This window comes from Gopherus evgoodei, chromosome 6 (genome assembly GCF_007399415.2).
Source record: "Gopherus evgoodei ecotype Sinaloan lineage chromosome 6, rGopEvg1_v1.p, whole genome shotgun sequence".
Lineage (NCBI taxonomy): Eukaryota > Metazoa > Chordata > Testudines > Testudinidae > Gopherus > Gopherus evgoodei.
The window spans coordinates 110083984-110097874 of record NC_044327.1 but is presented as its reverse complement, the minus strand read 5'-3'; the positions used below and the strand labels follow the sequence as shown (position 1 = coordinate 110097874).

The 13891-nt window shown below is 41.9% G+C and overlaps 1 protein-coding gene across 5 annotated transcripts in view; it reads right to left on the bottom strand.

Moving 5' to 3' along the window:
* Positions 1-13891, bottom strand: part of CPLANE1 (ciliogenesis and planar polarity effector 1) — a 180158-nt gene that overhangs the window by 52890 nt on the left and 113377 nt on the right. For 4 of the 5 annotated variants that reach the window (XM_030565920.1, XM_030565924.1, XM_030565923.1 and 1 more), the window contains 5 exons: positions 11656-11724; positions 10856-11039; positions 9891-10187; positions 8927-9703; positions 1126-1298 (listed from right to left, as the gene is read on the bottom strand). In XM_030565920.1, the coding sequence (XP_030421780.1) occupies positions 1126-1298; positions 8927-9703; positions 9891-10187; positions 10856-11039; positions 11656-11724 (1500 nt within the window). The remainder of the gene's footprint in view (positions 1-1125; positions 1299-8926; positions 9704-9890; positions 10188-10855; positions 11040-11655; positions 11725-13891) is intronic. The other variant, XM_030565921.1, reaches the window with a different exon arrangement.

Genomic DNA, 13891 nt, shown 5'->3' with positions numbered 1-13891 from the left:
AAAATAATATACTGGTTATCTAAGACCCCATTTAACTAAATTATCGTAAACCTGATATTTTGTATTGTTTATAACATGATTACCACTGCTATCTTTTGTATACAATTAAAAATAAAATATTATACAAGCAGAAGGGCCTACACAGAAATGTTGCAGCAAGAAATCAGTGTTGCTATGAAACTCTCCCTATCCTGTAACTCCTTTTCCTAAAAAACTACAAAGTTTGCTTTTAAAAATATTTACTATCAGATTAGTAAAACACCTTGCCTTAACCATTACAGTTTATAATATTTTAAAGCAAGATATCTAAAAATCAAACCAGTTACTCTTACCTGTCAAGAGCTAAGTTCAGGATTCTGTGTGTCTAACCACAAGTGAAGGCATCAGAATCACAAGTGAGGGTGCTCTACTTTTGGTGCTTTGATGTCATTAACTCTTTCAAGGAAAACACAGAACTATGAACTGTCATGACAGTAATCTACTGATGCTGCAGAAGAACCGCAGAGGCAAGGTAGGTGCAGCTCAACGGCTAACCTAGGAATTGCTTTAGTTTGTACTGACCATGTAATGAAAATAATTCTAGATTAATGTGCAACAACAGAGATCAGTTTAAAAGTCATGAAATACAGCCAGTAAAACAGAAGTAGCTAAGTAAAGAACTCAATTGTGTATTCATTCAGGTCAGTGGGAGTTTTGCCATTCACTCCACTGGGTTCACAATCAGACTCAATGACTTTACAAGGAAATTTTCATCATTCTGTCAATGAGCCTAGAACCTTGACTTAAATTAAATTCCTCCAGAGGTCTGAGAGCATTCTCTCTTGAGGGATATATGCACTAGCAATGTGACTGTTTTGTGATGTGGACAGCTGATCACTAACAACTAAACTGTGACTACCAAATCATTTCACAGAGGCAATGAACACAATACATGGCAACAATTCACACGAGAGATTTAGACGTGAAAGGCTCTGTATCCCATTATCAGTCTCCTCAAATTATTTAGCATCCAATCCTGTTTTCAGTGAAGCTGGTACAAAAACTCCCATTGTAATTAGTTGGAGAAGGCTTAGGTTACTAGCAAGCCTCTCCAAATGAAGACCAATTTTGAAAATTTGTCCTTGCCTTTTTGTATTGTTCTTCGTGTGTCTTGCATCAGATGGCTCAGTGTTAGCTTTTAACAACTCAAGCTGACCAGAATGGTCTTGTCCAATGAAGTCGTGTGGTGCACTGGTACACAGGCGGCTTTGCTCAAATGCAATGAGATTTTGAATTGGGATCAGTTTTGGTGGTCGGAACTGTTTGAAAGAGAAGCAGAATGAGACATTTATAGAAGAGGAAACCAAAAATTTTAATAGACTCTATTAAACAGAGTAGGTCCAACTCTGACCTCAGTTACACAGGTACAACTCCTAATGCAGTCGATGCAGAAGGCAACTATCTAGCAGTAGAATCAGACCCAAGTACTGAACACATTTATAAATTATCAGCCAGAGGCAACATAAGAGACACAGAAACAGGTGGTTACACCGTAAACAAAAGGTGCAGTACAAAACAGAAGAGGATATAGAAATGTTGTTGATTTATTACTAGAGCTCAACAACACTTCATTATTTTATTTGTCCAAATTTTAAGAAAATTTTGCAAAATTCTTTCCCATCTGTTATTCTCCAACATATTAAAATTCCTATAGCATGTTCCTGTGGATGAAGTTAGGAAACAGGCAACATGCATATGGGTCGGAGGACCTCCAGCTCCCAGGAATTATTTATCTTTTGATATAAATTTGCCTTAAAAAAGGGGAAATTTACAACATTTTATATTCTAAAGTTAAATGTCATTTTCCTTTAAAAATATTTACCAAGGAATGAGAAATTTCTTACCTGATCGTTTCCCTTGTTAGCAGTTTCTCTCCCAATTCAACAGTAATAAATTAACACCTCACCCTGGCTTTGAAATTTCTCAGGCAGTCCATTATTATTGCTGGAGGCTCCAAAACTAGCCCCTTGCCCTTCAGCTCAGGCCACCAGGATTCTTTCAAAGCTACAGGCACACTCCAGCAACTGACTATTAGCATTAAGACCACTTGATATAATGTGGTAATTAGCCTTAACACAGTTATATATCTAAGTCTCTGTTTAGAGGAAAATTTCCATTTGTATTCCAATCATTTCCAGACTACCAGGATGTGCTGAATGAGGAGAGAAGTTGCTAATAAAAAGAAAATTATCATGAAAGAAATCTTTCTGTTGCACAGCTTCTCTCCTCATTCATCTCTAATGGGAAACAGCAAAAAGTGAATCATATAGAGGTAGGGGGAAAGATAAGCAGAGTTTTAATTATTTTTATAGTAGAATAATAGGCAGGAATGGAAGTTCTTCCCATATAAAGCAAGGAATTGTGTGGAAACCAACCCAGTAGCATCCTTCTATCAATGGATGACTGCAGAGAAATGGAAACTTATTTTGCAAATCTTCCATAGATGAGGCTCATACACTTTCCCCCAAAACCCTAGGGCAGGGGTAGGTTACCTATGGCACAGGTGCTGAAGGCAGCATGCAAGCTGATTTTCAGCAGCACTCACACTGCCCGGGTCCTGGCCACCGGTCTGGGAGGCTCTGCATTTTAATTTAATTTTAAATGAAGCTTCTTAAACATTTTAAAAACCTTATTTACTTTACTACAACAACAGTTCAGTTATATATTTTAGACTTATAGAAAGAGACCTTCTAAAAACGATAAAATGTATTACTGGCACGCAAAACCTTAAATTAGAGTGAATAAATGAAAATTCAGCACACCACTTCTGAAAGGTTACCGACTCCTGCCCTAGGGACTTCTGTGAATTGTTTCCCAAATCCTAGCATGATAACTGGTGCAAGATTTAACACCTTGCCTGCAGCAACTCTGAGGACCTAAGGCCTTGACTTTTTGGATAGAATGCGATGAAGAGAGTGTAATTAGTATATGTATTCAATATGCTTGGGACAGATCTTTAGACTGGTAGGAATGCCCATTTCTGCCACAATCTTCCAGCTGTACTAGGGATTAGCAAAAATAACAGAACTAAATCTTTTCCTCATGACAACAGCTACGTGATTCTTGTCTATATAGGAGATATCATTCCAATTCCAAATAGCAACTAGAAAAGGCCAGTCATAGGCTTGTGTAATCTGATTAACATTGGCAATTGATCATATTCAAAAGGAGAAACTGATGTGTCTACCTACAGGATGCCATTAGGGAAGGAACATATGTTTCTATGGTGCTTGATTGTAGAACTCCTCCAAACAACCATTTTGGTGAAACTCACTTTATTCCTACACTTTTTGACCTTCAAGAGGTAGCCTTTCTTGCTGATCTTTCCCATCTTCCATTCCTTGTAGGCCTTCTGCTTTCACTTAATCACCTGTTTGAGATTCTTGCTGATCCAGGTTGGTCTGCAATCCTTCCCTTCAAATTCACACACCCTTCCCCCCTGTGGGGATGCAGGGTTCAGATAGCTTATGCAACTTTGACAAAATAATTCCAAGCCTCCTCCACATTCAGATCCTTGAGTTCTTCAATCCAGTCCACTTCCCTAAACAAATTCCCTTAATTCAGTGGTTCTCAACCTATTTACCATTGTGGGCTGCATATGCAGCTCTCTATGCGTTATGTGGGCTACATCCACACAATATATATATTACTTGTATGGCTCTGAGGATGTCACATGTGCTGATTCGGCTGTAAGCGGCCTGTGGGCCACAGGTTGAAAATCACTGCCTTAATTTTTTGAAATTAGCTCTTTTGAAATCAAGGAAAGCAACTATTTGGTGAAGAAATCTGTCAGGTATCACATCCAGGAAAATCTGGGCCTTACTATTATTAGTAGCATTTGTCTTCAAATCTCTGTCTGGGAATTTAAAGTCTCCCATAAACATACAATTCTCAGAAGAATTTGTTTCATTAAAAATACTAAAGAGGTCTCTATCCAAATTCAAATTGGATCTTTGTATTAAGTAGCACACGCCAAGCACTACAGGGGAACCTCTAGTAGCTTTCTTCCCCAAAGTGGTTTTGGCCCAAACAGATACTCTCTAATCCATTCCATCACTTATTTTTTTACAGTCTACCTCATCAGGCATTGGGCATTGTCCTTGGTGGCAAACATATCTATCTGGGGGAAACCCCCACTTGTGGAAGAGCGAAAACACGACGTTCACTCTGAGCATCCACTCATGCATGCAGTACAACCTGCTGAGGTGGTCCGCCAGTTCATTCCGCACCCCCAAGAGGTATGATGCCTCGAGGTGCATGGTGTGGGCTATGCAAAAGTTCCAGAGGAAGAGAGCCTTGTGGCAGAGCGGCAAGGAACGGGCTCTGCCCTGCTTGTTTATATAAAACATGGCGGTTGTGTTGTCAGTCAGAACTGTCACACTGTGACCACTCAAAGTGGGGTGAAAAGTCTGGCAGGCTAAACGCCCTGAGGTCCTTCACATTGAAATGGAGCAACTGCTCTGCTCCCGACCACAAGCCCTGAGTCCTGAGGTCCCCTAGATGAGTACCCCATCCGAAGTCTGACGCATCCGTCACAAGCATCAGGTCTGGCTGTTGTGTGGCAAAGGGGATGCCTTCGCAAACCACTGTCAGGGACTGCCACCACCACAAGGAGTCTAGCACGTCCCCCGAGGCTGTCACTACCAAGTCCAGGGGGTCCCTGCCTGGGCGGTATACATGTGCGAGCCAAGACTGCAGAGTCCTGAGTTTTAGTTTGGCACGCTTGACCACATGCGTGCATGCTGCCATGTGACCCAGCAGCCTCTAGCAACATCTGGCCGTCTAGTGGAAAACTGGCACAGGGAGGTCACTGCCTTCTGGATGGCCAGGAATCATGACACTGGAAGACTCGCCTTCGCCTGTACTGCATTTAGGACCGCCCCTATGAATTCCACCTTCTGCGTTGGAATGAGGGTGGACTTGGGGACACTGACCAGGAGCCCCAGCGTGCGCAATAGTCTCAGGGCCACCTGTACGTGGGACATAACCTCCTCTTCAGACCGGTCCACCAGGAGCCAGTCGTCGAGATACAGGTAAACTCTAATTCTCTGCCTCCATAAGAAGGCCACCACTACCACATGCATTCTGTGAACACTCATGGGGCCACGGCTAGGCCAAATGGAGAACCGTGAACTGATGTTCCTGGTTCACAGTGAAATGCAGGAATTGGTGATGCACTTGGTGGATGGTGATATGAAAGTATGGATCCTTCATATCGAGGGCAGCGTACCAGTCTCCTGGATTCAGGGAAGGGATGATGGTGCCCAGAGAGAACATGCAGAACCGGGCCTTGACCAGGAACTTGTTGAGCCCGCTTAAGTCTAGAATGGGTCAAAGACCTCCTTTGGCCTTGGGAATGAGGAAGTATGGGGAGTAGAACCCTTTCCCCTTTAGGTCTTTCGGTACCATCTCTATCACCCCCGTGTCTAGGAGTGTGCGAACCTCCTTTTCCAGGAAGTGCTCATGAGAGGGGTCCCTGAAGAGGGATGGGGAAGGAGGATGGCGGGGGGGTAGGCAAGAAGGAGAACTGCAGCATGTATCTGTTTCGCACAATGCATAACACCTAACGGTCTGATGTATTGCTGGAACACGCCTGGGAGAAACAAGTCAGATGGTTCAGGAAACAAGCGGATGGATCCGGTGGCTGGTCTGGTACACTATCCTCGAGTGCACCTTCAAAAGCGTGGTTTAGGGCCCGGCTAGGACTTACGTTGGCCTTGGCCTGGCCTATTGGACCTATTGTTATTGCTATTATTATGTTGCCTCCTGTTATCCCTGCTTCGCCTGCAGTAGGGCTCGTATCTAGGATGAGACTGGTAGTGACGCTGAGGAGGAGGCTGCGGCTTGAAGGGCTTCCTTTGAGTAGCGGGGGTGTGCATACCCAGAGACTTGAGTGCATCCCTTGAGTCCTTGAGGCTATGTAGCTTTGCATCCATCTGGTCTGAAAAGAGCCCAGACCTTCGAAGGGGAGGTCCTGGAGCAAGTTCTGGACCTCAGGCGGCAGACATGACTCCTGAAGCCATGCTGAGTGTCACATGACCATGCCATATGTGACTGTCCTGGCCACCACATCTGTTGAATCCAAGGACACCTGGAGAGAGGTCTTCGCTACGACCTTGCCTTTGTCCACCAGCGCCGTGAACTCCTGCTGGGAACCCTGCGGGAGGCTGTCCTTAAACTTCCCCACTTCCGCCCAGGAGTTGAAGTTATGCCTCTTGAGGATGGCCTGCTGGTTAGAAATCCTCAACTGTACGCCCCGAGAATACACCTTCCTGCTAAACACGTCCAGGCGCTTCGCTTCCTTGGCCTTTGGGGCCAGGGCCTGCTGCCCATGGCACTCTTTTTAATTTATCGCCGAGACTACCAGGGAACATGGGCTTGGGTGGCAAAACAAGAAGTCGTACCCCTTTGACGGGGCGAAGTACTTGTCCTCCACACCTTTGGCTGTTGGAGCGCTGGAGGCCAGGTTCTGCCATATAGTCGTATAGTTCGACTGTATAGTCTTAACGAGCAGAAGCGCTATTCTGGATGGACCTTCTGGGCTCAGAAGGTCCACCATGGGGTCCTCCTGCTCAACCGTCTCCTTGGCCTGCAACCCCAAGTTATGAGCAACCTTACACAGTAGCTCTTAATGGGCTCTGTGGTCTATTGGTGGAGGCCCTGATATTGCTGTGCCTGCTACCGCTTCAGCCAGGGATGACGAGGAGGTCAGCAGCTGCTCAGCTTCCTCCTGCTGGTCCTCTTGGTCCCCTTTCCCCGCAGGAGGGGCTTCCAGCTCGGGCCAGGACAGCTGACCACACAGCATCTGATATTCATGGCTGTAAAATGGCTTCTTTGTAGCCACTGTTAGAAGTCATTGCTTGTGTGACAAATCACATCAAGAGTTAACTGGGACAGAACCCAAGACCTCGCACTCCAAGCAAGGATCATACCCACAGATGTTGAGCTTGCCACTGAGAAGGCTTTTTTATAAGGCTATGTCAATACAAAGAGTAAGTGTGCAGTAAAGTGGGGTGTAAATCTACAGTGCTCTAGCCCGCTTTGGACTAACAGGCTATGTGGACCTGCTGCCACATACTAACATTCCATAGTGTGCTGTAATCTATCTTTTCTCATAGGTCATGTTTTCTAGATTTTTAATCATTTTTGTTGCTCTCTGGATTTTCTCCAGCTTGTTCACACCTTTCCCAAACTGTGGTGCCCAGAACTGGAAACAGTACTCTAGCTAAGGCTTTATCAGTGCTGAGTAGAGAGATTACTTCTTGTGCCTTGCATACAGCACTTTGGTAACACATCCCAGAATGAGGGGTCTTTTTACAATACTATTATACTGTTGACTCATTTAGTTTGGTGACCCACTATAACCCTGAGATCCTTTTCTGCAATACTCCTTCCTAAGCAGACATTTCCCATTTTGTATTTGTGCAACTGAGTATTTTTTCTTATGTATTTTGCATTTGTCCTTATTGAATTTTGTCCTGTTTATTTCCGACCATTTCTCCAGTTTGTCAAGATCATTTTGAATTCTAATCCTGTTCTCCAAGCACTTGCAACATCTCCCAGCTTGGTATCAGTCACGAGGAGTGGAATCCTCATGTGATTCTGATCTGGTCACAGACTGCATGAAGTGCTCCTTAAGTTTTAATATGGAGCCAGCCTGTGGAGCAAGAGTGGAGTGGAGAGACCCTCTCTTTTGTGCCTTTCAGACTCTGAGCTCTTTTCTTTGGCAGAGCAAGGATTTATTGCTGACATAAAGAAGGCACAAATCACATTCATGGTGCTTGAAATCTGAGCCCCTTTTCATAGCAGAGTGAGGGTCCTTGGGCTGTACACCACTATATAATGGCACAATTCCCATTAACTGCAGCCTGAGGGAGTGTTTCACAGAATAGATGGGTTCTCTACATGCCTGGAGTGACACACCACAGGGCAAGAAGGGGAGGAGCAGTGTGAGAACCTCTATATAGGAGAATGACTCCAGCAAACACTCCCTTATACTGAGGTGTTAGGAACTGCTGCCTTGCAAATATGCTTGCTTTTGTATTTTTGGGACTGAGTCTCAGAGGTTTGCCTAACTCACTCCTGAACATCATGACAGGCCCCAGATTTACAGTGAGAGGAAGGAGAGATGTTTAGAAGCCTTGCTTTTTTCCCCCTAGGGAGCTGAGGACCCACTTCAGTATCCAGGGAGTGATCTTTGGATCGTTCAGGAAATTTTCCCCCTCCAACCTGAGTCTGTTGTGGGTCTTATCCCAAGCTGGCTGGACAGGATCCTTCTCATCCTTAGACTTTCTCCTTGAAATGTTCAGATACTCCTGAGCTTTTTTGTAATGGAGTTATCGCTCTTCGAGGAAGAGGGGACCCAACATGCTGGTCCAATCCTCTGTCCTTTCACTGCGAGGGCTGGCTGTAATTCGCCCTCTGGCTGTAATTCACCCTCTGCCTGTAAATACTGCCTCACACCGGTAACACTTTAGCCCAGTGTTTGCAGAACACCTCTACCATCCCAGAGTGGGGGCAAAGAAATCCTGGAGAGGAATGACGGGGAGTGGCAGGTCCAAGTGGTTGAAATAAACATGCTGTCAAATACCTCATCCTGGGGGTGTTATGGGGAGGAGAAGGAACGATTATAAGTCTTTACCATATGGAAATAAATACAAATTAAAGTTATAAAACAAAATGATGGGGAGAAACCAAACCACCAACTTGTTCCTCTGCTGGAGGCAGAAAATCTGGTGGCCTGAGCTGAAGCCTCAAGCAAAACACTGGACCTCATCCAAATTACACAGGTGAGGGCATTATCCCATTAGTGAGGACTGAAGCTATGCAACAGGAAATAAGCTTATTTAATTGCAACATAGAAAAATATATTCCTAAAATCCATTACCTTGTTTTTTGGAGGTAAATTAGCATGAAGAATTGATATTCCTGTGTGCTGTAATGTGTCTCTGGAGTTGGTCTCCTCAGTTATAGGTCTAACAGGTATTAAAGAAGCAGGGACTGGTGGTCTTATAATTGGTGGAAATCTAGGTGCTGGGTCAAGCTGCAGGTGCAGTAAAGGAATTCCAGTTGAATGCTGGTAAGTTCCATAGAAGGAAGCATTCTGAGAACTCAGTGGCTTCTCTGCACTCACATTTGTACGAAGGTGCTGCAGAGGTGCAAGATTTTGCTCTCCTTCATACTGATCCAAATTAAGTAGTTTAGGAGGCCTCTTGCTTTCAGCTTCTGCCCACCTCTTCTTTTCCTCATATACTTGCCTTATAATTTCAGGATCATATTTATTCAAATTCAAGTGTGTCGTTGAAATAGTCTTGTCTCCTAGCATACATGACAGTGGAGGGGTCTGTAAATAATTAGATGGATCCCAAACTACTCTTGGTTGGGGGAGTGACCCGATGAAAGCCTGTGAAACTTTTAATGGATAAAAATTGAGTGGTTTTAAATTATCAGATTCAAGTTTAAGCAAAGGAAAGCCATTTTCATAATTTAAGGTTTTTGCAACTGGGATAAGTTTGGGTGTCTTCTGGATATCTAGGGAACTCGATAACAGATGAAGTGGTTTGGCTGGAGCTGAAGGAAGTAAGTCTTGAGATGCTGGAATAAATCCTGTTCCATTGGACTGGCTCTCTGATAGGTTTAAAGAAATATTCACATCTGGATAATTCTAAAAGAAAAAAGCACACACAATAGCACTTTAAACTATGTGTAAGATAGCAATAAATCATTACTAGATGTAGTCCCTATTACATGGTAATTCTGTCTAATGCAATTACTACAAGAAAGTTCTCCAATTTTTCAAATGGAATAACATCTGATATCCTTCTTAAAAAGAAATGCTTGGTTTTACCTACATGTATACTTTCTTTGCTGCTTTGATCATTTAGGATATTTCTTTCCTGAGAATGAGAGCTGCTCTTTTTATTAGACTTTCCAGCATTTTCTTTAGTGGGCAGCTGAGTCTCCGGAGAAATGTCTGCACACTGTATAGGAAGGGATGTGTCAGCACCACTGTCTCTTACAGTGTGAAAAGCCTGGCTTCCTCCCAACTGAATAGACTGAGACTGCTGCAGAAGATGCTGCGTATTTGGCAGGCTGGCAAAGGATGACCCCACCATTTGCATTAAGTTCAGAAAGTTGATTTGCTGCAGCTAGAATATAAATAAAAATAAAGCTAACATTACAAAAGTCGCTAAAATGGGTCTTGGCCAAAATCCCTGGTTAAAACTTCTTAAAAATCTAAACATTATCTAAAATTTACAGATTATCCTATTAAAATAGATAGCAACAGATATAATGTCTCAATGACAAGTGCATACTTATGTACTAAATTGATATTTCTTTCATGATACAATAAGCTATGTGGAATAATAAGGTCATGCTACAGCAATGTACAATCCTTTGCATTCCTTTATTTCAAAGCAAAGAAATCGAAACCTGAATAATACCAGGATGGAATAGTTTCAAATGTACCAGTATTAACTCATTACCATTTTAACTATACAGTTACTGTTGGTTCATAATCTACCCTAATTTATATGGATAAAGGACATTAAGAGAATGTTAAGTTAGTCCTCCTAAAAATATAATTGTTCAACCTGTACTGCTCCTCAAATTCACAAACCTTCAGATTAAGAAGTCAAAAGGACATGAATTATGCCTAAAATGACTGGTTTCTACCTTTAGTTACCTTTAACCCAGAAATTGGCACAAAAGCATCACAGAATAACCTTGAAAGCAATCATTTTTCATATTGCTTGTTTTTTTAAAACTGAACAGTTTGATCTGTGTTTATTTTTAATAATGAAATTATTTTTACCTGAACTAATTTGAACATTTCATCTTGGAGCATCTGTCTGACAGTTTCTGAAACGTTCAATGGCTCTGATATCTGCTCTCCTTCCTGGACCACTTGCTTCTTTGAACACACCGGACCATTACAGGGAACACTTGATATACCAGAGAAAGGAGGTTGATCATCACACACAAAAATCTCTATGTTACTTGAAGTATTGGGAATAAAAACCATAACTTTTAGACACTTTCCAAAAGAGATGGATTCTGAACACTGAACCTGATGATGAGGATCAGAGTGAAGTAAATGTATCAACTTTACAACTGGTAAATTAAAATGCTAAATGAAAAATCAGCAAAGAGTTCTGTGGCACCTTATAGACTAACAGACATATTGGAGCATGAACTTTCGTGGGTGAATACCCACTTTGTTGGATGCATGAAATGAAAAATGATACTCATTAGCAAAAATAAGAGATCCTTTGTTTCAGGTTTTCATTGTGCATTCACCTCTTCGGGAGATTTTTTTTCTTTTTTAAAACAAAAAATTTTCTAGAGGAAAAAAGTAAAGATATATTTTTAAAAAATAGAACCAGTTTTTCCCCTCTCTAATGGGTGGCAGATATCTGGCCAGACCTGCTTAGTTTCTGTGATCTCACAGGATCGCAGCACAAAGTGGTATGGCTGTAGATCTTATACCACAATGTACATTAAATGCAAACATTATACATTTACTGTAAAGGAACAAAAAACATATTATTAAAACTGCAGATTTAATAGTAATAATCCATAATTTACTACATAATGCATTAAAGTTTCTCTTACCTAGGAGCATCTGCATTCATTTCTAAACAGAATGAATGAGGAATGGTGCTGGAAACAGCCTCAGTCATACTGTAAAGAAAGACAAAAAATGAATTTATTAATATATTTTTTTTATATAGAACATTTTTGAAAATTTTGTATGTAAAATTCTGGCATACTGAATTGAGTACCTTCTATCACTGTATAACACAAGCTGAGTACACAATTGTTGACTGTTTATGCTTGGTCTCTATAGCAATCAGTAACTGACTCAAACAAAATAGTTGAATAGATTTTGATTATTCACACAAAAACTAGGCAACAGAAAGGCTGAGGACTGATTTGACTTGGAAAAACAAAGGAAAATCCCACGTTTAGGGGACACTGAACACGACTAAACTGTGCATTTCTAAAAGGAAAAAAGTTAATGTCATGCAGCAACTCCCGAGAATATTTTTTATATGCTCTATTTTACAAAAAGGAAAATATACTACCCTAAAATGGTCATGAAATACTAACGAAGACTTTATAAAGCTATGTAGTTTTTAAAGACTGCAACAAACTGTATGCATATTGAGGACATCTTATCTATATGCATAATCATAAGATTATTACAATATAATTACAGAGAATCATAGAACTGGAAGAAACTCGAGAGGTCATCTAGTCCTCTGCACTCAAGGCAGGACTAAGTATTAGCTATACCATACCAGATGGGTGTTTGTCCAACCTGCTCTTAAAAATTCCCAATGATGGAAATTCCACAACCTCCCTAGGCAATTTATTCCAGTGCTTAACCACCCTGACAGTTAGGAAGTTTTTCCTAATGTCCAACCTAAACCTCCCTTGCTGCAATTTAAACCCATTGCTTCTTTCCTATCCTCAGAAGTTAAGAAGAACAATTCTTCTCCCTCCCTCCTCCTCCTCACAACCTTTTATGTACTTGAAAACTTATGTCCTCTCTTGTCTTCTCTTCCAGACTAAATAAACCCAATTTTTTTCAACCTTTCCTCACAGGTCATGTTTTCTAGACCTTTAATTATGTTTGTTGCTCTTCTCTGACCTTTTCGCCAATTTGTCCACATCTTTCCTGAAATGTGGTACCCAGAACTGGACACAATACTCCAGTTGAGGTCTAACCAGAGCAGAGTAGAGTGGAAGAATTACTTCTCGTGTCTTGCTTACAATACTCCTGCTAAAACATCCCAGAATGATGTTTGCTTTTTTTGCAACAGTGTGACACTGACTCATATTTAGCTTGTAATCCACTATGACCCCCAGATCCCTTTCTGTAGTACTCCTTCCTAGGCAGTCATTTCCCATTTTATATGTGCGCAACTGATTTTTCCTTCTTAAGTGAAGTACTTTGCATTTGTTCTTACTGAATTTCATCCTATTTACTTCAGACCATTTCTCCAGTTTGTCCAGATCATTTTGAATTTTAATCCTATCCTATCCTCCAAAGCACTTGTAATTCCTCCCAGTTTGGTATCATCTCCAAACTTTGAGTTTACTCTCTATGCCATTATCTAAATCATTTATGTAAGAGAGCGGTATGATTGCTCAGAGCTCCAGTATCAAACTGGAGAAAAGCCTGTTGGAGACTCTTTCAGTTAAATTTAAAAGAGAGAGCAACAAGGATGATGTTGTGGTGGGCATCTACCATAGATCACCGGATCAGGATGAGGGAGATGAGGCTTTCTTCAGACAATTAACTGAAGTTTCCAGAACACAGGCCCTGGTTCTAACAGGGGACTTCAATCACCCTGACATCTGCTGGGAGAGTAATATAGCAGTGCACAGACAATCCAGAAAGTTTTTGGAGAATGTTGGGAACAACTTCCTGCTGCAGCTACTGGAGAAACCAACCAGGGGCTGTTCTCCTCTTGACCGGCTGCTCACAAACAGGGAAGAATTGGTAGGGGAAGTAGAAGTGGGTGGCAACCTGTGCAGCTGTGACCAGGAGATGGTTGAGTTCAGGATCCTCACAAAAGGAAGAAAAGAGAGTAGCAAAATACAGACCCTGGACTTCAAAAAGCAGACTGACTCCCTCAGGGAACTGATAGGCAGGATTCCCTAAGGAGGCTAATATGAGGGGGAAAGAAGTCCAGGAAAGCTGTCTGTATTTTAAAGAAGCCTTACTGAGGGTGCAGGAACAAACCATCCCTTTACGCAGAAGAACCACAAATATAGCAGGCGATCAGCTTGGCTTAACAGTGAAATCTTCTGTGAGCTTAAACACAAAAAGGAAGCTTAC